At 44.7% G+C, this 10922-nt stretch overlaps 1 protein-coding gene across 2 annotated transcripts in view; it reads right to left on the bottom strand.

The window, feature by feature from the left end:
* Positions 1-8269, bottom strand: part of USP13 (ubiquitin specific peptidase 13) — a 99050-nt gene extending 90781 nt beyond the window's left edge. Inside the window, exon 1 of one of the 2 annotated variants that reach the window (XM_044289839.1) lies at positions 8028-8269. In XM_044289839.1, coding sequence (XP_044145774.1) covers positions 8028-8138 — 111 coding nt within the window. In that variant the 5' untranslated portion in view covers positions 8139-8269. The remainder of the gene's footprint in view (positions 1-8027) is intronic. The other variant, XM_044289838.1, reaches the window with a different exon arrangement.
* Between the last annotated feature and the right edge of the window lie 2653 nt (positions 8270-10922).

A 10922-nucleotide genomic window follows, 5' to 3' on the forward strand; every position in this document is an offset into this window, starting at 1 on the left:
AGAAGCCCTTTAAGACTAGTAGGGATGTGACCTCTTATCCCTATTAAACATTTATGGCATATTCAATTTGAGGCCTGTAGGAATTATAGAAACAGCAGCCAATTCAACAACTATTAACCTAAAAATAAAAATGAAGATAAAAATAAAAATAAAGGTAAAGATAAAAGAACTGAATGTGTAAGTGACAAACTGATAATATAAGGTATTATAACCTTGTTTCCACACAGTATGAGGAGCGCACAGTCTTCCATATTAGGCTACTTTCACACTGGCGTTTCTGGGTCCGCTTGTGAGAGCGTTTGGTCTCCGTTGCGTTTTTTTGTTTTTTGTTTTGGTAACTAAAATGCAGCTTGCATTATGGTGACCGTCTGACTATGCAGAGCCAAACGGATCCGTCCTGACTTACAATGTAAGTCAGTGGGGACGGATCCGTTTTTCACTGACACAATATGGTGCAATTGAAAACAGATCCGTCCCCCATTGACTTTCAATGTAAGTCAAGACGGATTTATTTTGACTTAGGCCTCTTTCACACGGGGCGAGTTTTCCTGCGTGGGTGCAATGCACGAGCAGCATGCTCTATATTGTGCGTTTTTCACGTCAACGCAGGCCCCAAAGAAGTGAAAACCGTAAGCATGTGTGGATGCAGTGCGATTTTCACGCATGGTTGCTAGGTGACGATCGGGATGGGGACCCGATCTTTATTATTTTCCCTTATAACATGGTTATAAGGGAAAATAATAGCATTGTTAATACAGAATGCATAGTATAATAGGGCTGGAGGGGTTAGGGATGGAGCCATCACATGGCCCGTCACCATGGTGATGGATCATGTGATGAGCGCAGTGACGTCACTAAAGGTCCTTTTCTCTCAGGTCCTCAAAGAAGAAGAAAGAAGAGAAGCCGGGCTGCGCGAACAAGTGGATGAGGAGAGTTTAATTTATTTATTTATTTATTTATTTTAACCCCTCCATCCCTAATTTACTTAGCATTCTGTATTAAGAATGCTATTATTTTCCCTTATAACCATGTTATAAGGGAAAATAATAAAATTTACACAACACCGATCCCAAACCCGAACTTCTGTGAAGAAGTTCGGGTCTGGGTACCAAACATGACGATTTCTCTCACACCCGTACAAAACGCTTTGCACTCGCGCAGAAAAAAATTTGCGCATTTTTCCAGCGACGCACCCTATCCGGCCCTCACAAGCGACGCCCTTGTGAAAGAGGCCTTAGGGTTTTTTTAGGGTTTTTTTTATAATGCAAACGGACCAGTTAACGGATACAAGCGTTTACATTATTGGTGCGGATCCATCTGTGCAGATACAAGACGGATCCGCACCAAACGCGAGTGTAAAAGTAGCCTAACAGAAGTAAGGCGGTTGAAGAATACTATCAATCGCGACATGTGGTATGAACTGTGTCCTGCAATATATTTGAGATATTATTCCTAGATTGGCAAATAGACTTTAGGAATAGAACACAATTTGGCACAGTAACACAGCACACGAGTCCTGCTGTTATTGAATCCAAGCCTGGTCTCCTAGTATCCCAACACCTCGATATGTTTAATTCATATATATGTTAGACAAAATAGGAGAGGTGACAGGTCCTCTTTAAGTTACCAAATTTAGTAAGGGATTGAGTGGAGTAATATTCCTTGACTGGTGGATATGAATCAGATACATTTCCCACGTCTTAGTGTTTTTGCCGTTTCAGTAACGGTCAGGTGACTCATGTCCTAAGTGAACCAATGTTCTAAAAGTAACCTGTCACATGACTACCCTAAATCTGGGTTCAGCATTTGTTGCACACTATAAGATTACAATGTCTATTTAATAAGGCATCATGTACCAGCCCTACTTTTTCATTTTAGGGTCTCTACACACACGACTTTGCACCGACATTTTCTATTCACTTCGAAAAATGCCATAGACATCACTGTTTTTCCAGGTGCCAGAAAAAGACATTCATAGCTTCAACATGCTGTGGTTTTCAAAAAACACCAGAGCCCAAAAAAAACTCCATTTAAGGGTTTGGCTACGCAGTGATCTTGGTCGCACCCAAGGATTGGAGTAAAGCGGTGCTAGCATGGAAACTAATGCGTTTGTTGCGACTGCAGAATTGCAAAAAAAATGCAATGCAATTCTGGTGTCAAAGTCATGGGAAGGGTCCATTTTCACGTCCGCAATTTTGTTCCGGATTTTGTGGACCCATACATTTTCAATGGGGCTGAAACGGATGCTGTGTGCTGTCCACATCCGCATTTCCGAATACACACTTCCGGATCCGCAATTCCATTCCCGAGAAAAAAAAAATATAGAACAGGTCTTATTCTTGTCCGCAACTGCGAACAAGAAAAGGCATTTTCTATTAGTGTCGGCAATGTGTGGTCCGCAAAATGCAAAACGCACACTGCCGATGTCCATGTTTTGCGGATCCGCAGAACACCTACGGACGTGTGAATGGACCCTAAACATGAGGTCGCAATAAGACCCCATTCTATGCTAGCATCACTACACTGTGATCCCACTGCGGTCCTTGTACATGACAGCTGACACGCAACCAAGATCGCTATGTAGTCAAACCCTAAGGGTCCATTCACACATCCATAGTGTATTGCGGATCCGCAATACACCCGGCCGGCACACCCATAGAACTGCCTATTCTTGTTCACAATTGCAGACAAGAATAGGACATGTTTTTGTTTTTTCCGGGGACCCTTGTTCTTAGGATCACAGGGGTTAAAGCAGTCAGACCCCATCAAATAAATATTTTAAACAAGCTGTCTGGTGGATTTCCTGCCGATTTCACCCTATGCACAGCAAAAGCTGAAATCTGTGGTGGAAATCCACAGCTTAAATTGACATCCCGAGAATTTAGGATAAGTTCACACAAAGTTTTTCCGCAAGTAAATCCATGTGAATGTCTACTCCCAAACCACAATGAAATCCACTCCGTGCGGGCACGCAGCAAACCATAGGGCACGTCCTATCTTTGGCTACAACATGTAGATCGCAGACCTATTGAAATCAATGGGTCCACACGGTCACTATTGGACAGAGCTGGTAAGTGCAGTGCTACTCCCAGTCACTTTGCTCCCTCCCCAAAAAAATGCAATTTTTTTAAAAAAAAAGCATGAATTAATTTTTTTTAGAAGCCCAAACAAAATGCCAGAAATAAAAAAAAAAACTCTTTCCGTTTTGGAGTACAAAAGTCAACATGGTTTCAAGGCAGATCATTTTTAAGCTACATTTATTATCTGTGATTTTTGGGGAAGGGGGGGTAAGTAAAGTCGCGCCACACAAACCCCAAGTGTACTGGCAAATAAATAGGCGCAACTACATTGTAACGCAATTATTAGGCGCAATTATAACTGACTGTACCAAGTCTGATCTAAAAATTATATTCAAAAATACCTGCGATGGTAAATGTCCGCCACAATTTGTAATACATCTCTACTGTATATAAAATTAGGATTATAATAAGCAAGATCCCTTCAAAGAGATAAAAGGAAATATTCTACAGATTTACAGTATTTTCCTGATTATTTTTTAATGGCCTTTCGCCAACTATTTGAGGTAATTTTAGGCCTTATAAGAACCAATAGAAATGATACTGTGGTGTAGTAATGTACTCATGAGGCGAGAAGAGTATTCAGCCTCATTGGTTCCTGGAGGTACGAGGCGTGGTAAATCAAAGTAAAAGTAACAATAAATAGGAACTGAGTTTTCGGCTGACCCTTCAGCCCCCGCAGATTGTTGCATTCCACTGGGTGGGTGAACTGCAGCTTGACACTTGAGACCTGAAGAGAATGGATAAAAATAGTGGCTGCAGCAGCGTGATGAACGCCAGACAGCTGAGTCACTGGTAAAATGGGCTTGGGAAGTTTAAAAGGCAGCACTGATCTGTTCTGTTAACTGAAAGAATAGGCCCCAGTCAGCGACAGGCCGCATGTTTCGGATTTCAGCTTAAACATGAGGAAAACCTATAAAACATTGAGGTTTTTCCTTCTCCGCATTTTGGCCTTTCAAATGTGACACTTAATAGGAGCCCAGTATACGCGCATACACCTAAGAGTCTAGAATATGCGTATACACCTAAGAGTCCAGTATATGCGTATACACCTAAGAGTCCAGTATATGCGCATACACCTAGGGGTCCAGTATATGTGCATGCACACAGGAGTCCAGTATATGTATATATACACAGGAGTCCAGTATATGTATCTACACACAGGAGTCGAGTATATACACATACAAGTCCAGTATATGTATATACACACACACAGGAGTCCAGTATATGCACATACAAGTCCAGTATATGTATATACACACACACAGGAGTCCAGTATATGCACATACAAGTCCAGTATATGTATATATACACACACACAGGAGTCCAGTATATGCACATACAAGTCCAGTATATGTATATACACACACACAGGAGTCCAGTATATGCACATACAAGTCCAGTATATGTATATACACACACAGGAGTCCAGTATATGCACATTCAAGTCCAGTATATGTATATACACACACAGGAGTCCAGTATATGCACATACAAGTCCAGTATATGTATATACACACACAGGAGTCCAGTATATGCACATACAAGTCCAGTATATGTATATACACACATAGGAGTCCAGTATATGTATACATACTTCTACTAATCAGGCTTCATGTACACAATACCACACGCCGAGTCCTCACACATGTGCACTAGGGAACCCTAGGCACTCCATGGCCGCTCTATGATGACAGTGATCGGCCTGGGAATCAAGGTCCATGTGCATCTGATTGTGGGCATATTGCAGTGTACTCACATCACGCGATCAGATACAAACTGACTGCATCATAAATGATGGTATATTGTTCATCACTTCAGGTCAGGGGCACCACAGTCGGCCCAGGACTGGAGATGCGACCAATGCACGGACCGCGTTTCCCAAGCTGATCACAGTCGTCTGCATGAGCCCTTATAGACATATTCTCCTCAGAAGAAATGCTTCTATGTGAGGAAACCTTTGTAATACAGCATCTGACAGAGCTTTCTGCTGAATTCAATATCCGACAGAAAAATATCTGAAACCAGAGTCATACAAAGGCACAGTATCGCCCTAGAGACGGAAAAACTGAAACACTGAACGCAATTGCAGACAAGACTGCCTGAACCTGTGTGCAAAACCAGCAGTTTTTTCCTGAACAGATCTTGACACAATCCGTATTGTTTGCGCTAAAGAGGCCTAAGGCGTCTCGCACATGGCTGTTGTGGTTCCGTTCCGTGCATTGGGGACCGCAATTTGCACGGGCAACGTCTGTGTGGCGGCCGGGACGGACCCAGACCCATTCAACTTGAATGGGTCCGTGATCCATCCGTTCCACAAAAAGATAGAACACTCCGTAGTGCTTCCGTGGGGTTCCATTCCATGCTTCCGTTCAGCACCACATCTCCGGATTCACTTAAATGGGTCCGCATCCGTGATGCACAATGCACACGGCCGGTGCCCTGTGTATTGCGGAACCGCTGTATGCGGCCCGCAATACGGCCACGGAAGCACAACGGTCGTGTGAAAGAGGCCTAAGGGTGGTGTCGCACGAAGAGAGAGATTTATGAAGACTGGCGTGTCCGACTATGCGCTGAAGAGAGATGCTCCTCCTTATACATTAGGCTGGTGCAGACTATAATTTATGCGATTATAATAATTTTTCTGATATAAATTATTGTAAATCTGGAGGACTGCAGGACGCTCCGCCTCCTCCCGCAAAGCCCTGCCCCTTCTCAGTCTCATTAGAAAAGTGCAAAATTGTGGCATTCTCCATAATTGGCAACTGTCTTTAGAAATCTCCAACAGGTTTTTTTCTGCCAGTTCATGAAATCTATGAAATATTTTGTTCCTCTCATTTTCTAGTGTTTTTGTGCTATAGACACAGTTTTTTGGCCTTGCTTGGTCAAAGAGTGCTGCTTTCTCATGCTGCTCTACAGTGGAAGTGACATATAAAAACGTGTGCTCAGACTAGACGCACTACTAGACAAAAAGCAACAGCACAACTCAGGCATTTTGCGTGCAGGAAAAAAATTAAATCCCCCCACTCACAAAAAGGAAGTGCTGCAGCAGCCAAAAGGGCTCATGCACACGAACATTGTATGTTTTGCGGTCCACAAATTTACGGATCTGCAAAACATGGATACCAGCCGTGTGGCCGGCCCCTAAAACAGCCCCATCTTTGTAATGCGGACAATAATAGAACATGCTCTATTTTTTTGCAGAATGGCCGCGCAGACACGGAATCCATAGTCATTTCTGATTTTTTGAAGCCCCATTGAAGCGAATGGTTCCACATACGGGCCACAAAAAAATGTCAGTATTTGTAAGCCGACACCGAGAAAGGACCACAAACTGGAAGAGGTGCGAGTATTTAAATCACTGGGGAAGGGAGTTATGACCCTTGTGCTTAAAAACTGAATAAACACAAAATGTCACTGTTGCCCAAAGAAACCAGACAGATTCCCCGTTTGTCTTTCATGGTAGGGTTGGAAATGGGCTGTCCACCCCCCCCCCCCCCTCCATTTCCGTATGTCCGTTCCGCGATAAAATAGAACATGTCCTATTATTGTCTGCATTACGGACAAGGATAGGACTGTTCTATTAGGGGCCAGCGGTTCCGTTCCGCAAAATACGGAATGCACACGGACATCCGTATTTTTTGTTGATCTGTTTTTTTGCGGACCGCAAAATACATACGGTCATGTGCATGAGCCCTAAGTCATATGCTGGCTTGCTACTGGCAACACTGACAGTGTTTATACAGGACAATCTGAGCGATAATTATTCAATCCGTACAATGGATAAAACGACGGCGACAAATAATGATACTCATAACATTGCCCAATACAAGGATCATTTCTGATGGTTTCAGTCACAGCAATGTGTATATAGACTGGATCACTCGTGTGATCACAAGCAACAATGGACATCATTTATCAAAACTGTTGAAAAGGAAAAAAGTGAAAGGTGAGCTGATTGGTTGCTATGGGCAGTTTTCCTGTTAGGTAGTTTTGATAAATAAGGCGCAATATGCGTACAGACTGGATCACTAGTGAGCTCACAATGTGTATAGACTGGATCACAAGCAACAATATGCATATACACTGGATCACAAGCAACAATATGCATATACACTGGATCACTAGTGAGCTCACAAACAATATGTATAGACTGGATCACAAGCAACAATATGCATATACACTGGATCACTAGCCAGCTCACAATGTATATAGACTGGATCACAAGCAACAATATGCATATACTGGATCACTAGTGAGCTCACAAACAATATGTGTATAGACTGGATCACAAGCAACAATATGCATATACACTGGATCACTAGTGAGCTCACAAACAATATGTGTATAGACTGGATCACTAGTGAGCTCACAAACAATATGTGTATAGACTGGATCACAAGCAACAATATGCATATAGAGTGGATCACTAGTGAGCTCACAATGTGTATAGACTGGATCACAAGCAACAATATGCATATACACCGGATCACTAGTGATCTCACAAACAATATGTATAGACTGGATCACAAGCAACAATATGCATATAGACTGGATCACTAGTGAGCTCACAATGTGTATAGACTGGATCACAAGCAACAATATGCATATACACCGGATCACTGGTGATCTCACAAACAATATGTATAGACTGGATCACAAGCAACAATATGCATATAGACTGGATCACTAGTGAGCTCACAATGTGTATAGACTGGATCACAACAACAATATGCATATAGACCGGATCACTAGTGAGCTCACACTGGGTACAGACCGGATCACACAATCTCTGTCTCCACAGTACATAGCACACCCAGTAAACCCGATCCCCAGATCCAGTCCGCGGCCCCTCTGCAGGTGGGCAGATCAGGCAGCAGGGAGGATCCTGTCAGCCTCACGTGCGGGGAGAAAACAGAAGCCATGCGGGGAGCGGCGCCGCTCACTCACAGGGGAGTCGTAGGAGAAGGCGCACTCCGTCTTGTAGACCCTGTCCCCTGACTTGGGCACCCTGATGGTGGGCATGTAAGGCACGAGCAGCTCTCCCAGGTCTGCAGCCATCTTCACATTCCTGCTGCTCCCAGACAATGCTGCGGCTCTGCAGCCGGAGGGCAGGACAGACGATGCTATTTTAATCCAATGGCAGATCTCAGCAGCCCCGGGCCCTGCCGCTGCCGGAGGCCAGGCCGGCTATTTATAGCGGGGAACTTGGTGACGGTGGCCGGCCATGTGTCTGCTGCTGGGGGGGACATGGGGGCTGTCACCGGTAACCCCTTCCTGCCCTCCGGCAGAGGTGCCACCACGGGAATGGGGTTTATATTCCGGTCAGTGCTGATCAGTGGTCCAGAAATGCCTCCGCTACAGATTGTCAAAAATCCTTAATGTAGGACTAAACAGACCCGTTATAGTCAAAGGAGCGATTTATCAAAACTGGTGAGAAGGAAAAGTGGTTTAGTTGCCCATAGCAACCAATCAGATGCCATGGTTCAGCGTTAGGCCTCATGCACACGGCCATGTTCCGCGACCGGTCTGGAATCCAGGCATGTTACCACGGACCGCTCTCGTCCTAAAGCTTCATCCACAGGTCAGTGATTTCCATCAGTGATTGGGAGACAAAACCAGGACTGGAGCCTCCACAGACATAAGGAAAAGATCTGCACCTGTTCTGTGTTTACAGCCACACCTGGTTTTGGCTCAAAATCACTGACCGAACACTGACATGTGAATGAGGCTTTAATTTGGAAAATGAAAGGATCCAACCAGTTTTCCTTTGCACCAACTTTGATAAATCTACACTGATTTCAGTGAATTGTCGAATCAAGCACATCCATCATTTTCGTTGTTCTGGTCGTCTACCGGAGCAGAACGTGTTAGTAGTGCGGATGGGAGCATGGCCTTAGATTTCTTTCACACTTGCGTTGTCCGGATCCGGCGTGTACTCCATTTGCCAGAATTACACGCCGGATCCGGAAAAACGCAAGTGAATTTAAAGCATTTGAAGACGGATCCGTCTTCAAAATGCATTCAGTGTTACTATGGCAGCCAGGACGCTATTAAAGTCCTGGTTGCCATAGTAGTAGTGGGGAGCAGTATACTTACCGCCCGTGCGGCTCCCGGGGCGCTCCAGAATTACGTCAGAGCACCCCATGCGCATGGATCACGTGATCGCATGGCACATCATCCATGCGCTTGGGGCGCCCTGACGTCACTCTGGAGCGCCCCGGGAGCCGCACGGACGGTAAGTATACTGCTCCCCCGCTCCCCACTACAGTTTACCATGGCTGCCAGGTCTTTAGCGTCCTGGCAGCCATGGTAACCATTCAGAAAAAGCTAAACGCCGGCAATGCGCCGAAACGACGTTTAGCTTAAGGCCGGATCCGGATCAATGCCTTTCAATGGCCATTAATTCCGGATCCGACCTTGCGGCAAGTGTTCAGGATTTTTGGCCGGAGCAAAAAGCACAGCATGCTGCGGTATTTTCTCCAGCCAAAAAACGTTCCGTTCCGGAACTGAAGACATCCTGATGCATCCTGAACGGATTTCTCTCCATTCAGAATGCATTAGGATAAAACTGATCAGGATTCTTCCGGCATAGAGCCCCGACGACAGAACTCTATGCCGGAAGACAAGAACGCAGGTGTGAAAGAGCCCATAGTCCATTTCCTCAGAGGAAAAGTAGTATTTATTTTCATCTTCAATCATTTCCCCCTCTGACAATACCTCATCTTCAATATTATGCCTAGAGGTGGAAGCCTCCTCGTCTATGTCCCCTGCGTCAGAGTAGGATGGAATTGATAATCGTTAATTTCTAACGATAATTTGTTTTCCCTTAGTCCTAACAGCAGCACAGATGGGGTTAACTGCCCCCCGTGGACTGGTAGGACCGGCGGAATGTTTAATGAGCCCAAAGAATAAACCAATAAAAGAACTCCAGCTCCCTTAAAGGGAGGGGTTCATCCCCCAGCCCACCGTGTATATCACAAGAAAAAAATGCTTTAGGGTGGGAAATTTGTGTGCTGCTGTTAGGACTAAGGGAAAACAAATTATCGTTAGAAATTAACGATTCCCTTACGTCCTACCAGCAGCACAGATGGGGAGATAGCAAGAAGAATCCCCTAGGGAGGGTCCTCATGCTCGGCAGAAGCAAGAACTGTCTGCCCAAAGGCCGAAAACTCTGATACCCTAGCATCAATCCTATAATGGGAGATGAAGGTTGACTCAGAGCTCCAGGAAGCTGCCTTACAGATCAACTCTAGGGGGAGAAGACTTCTCTCCGCAACTAGAGGTAGCTACGGCCCTTGTAGAATGGGCCCTCACAAACTCCGGAGGATCTAAGGATTGAGAGGTGAAAGCTTCCCTGATAGCTTCCTTGACCCAGCGACTAATAGTCGTTTTAGACGCCTTACGGCCTTTAGACTTACCGGCAAACAGGATAAAGAGATTTTCATCCAACCTGAATTCTTTGGATCTATCCACATAGATCTGAAGGCATCTAGATATATCCAGTGGATGTCGCACTGGAACATCAGAGGAGGAGGCAGAGAGTAATACAGGTAGAGAGACTACCTGATTAATATTCTGAAAGGTTGAAACCTTAGGCCTAAAGTAAGGTAGAAATTTTAAAAGGACCCTATCCTGTAGAAACATGGTATATGGGTATAACGCGGAGAAAGCTTGTAGCTCCGAAATTCTTTTGGCCGAGGTTATGGCCAGAAGAAAGACCATCTTAAGTGTTAAAAATTTAAAACTTGCCTCCTCCAAGGGTTCAAAGGGGGGGGATGCTAGCCCCCTGAGAACAACTGACAAATCCCATTGAGGGACGGGTTTCAGTATTGTAGGCTTCAA

Source organism: Bufo gargarizans, chromosome 4, assembly GCF_014858855.1.
Source record: "Bufo gargarizans isolate SCDJY-AF-19 chromosome 4, ASM1485885v1, whole genome shotgun sequence".
NCBI classification, from domain to species: domain Eukaryota; kingdom Metazoa; phylum Chordata; class Amphibia; order Anura; family Bufonidae; genus Bufo; species Bufo gargarizans.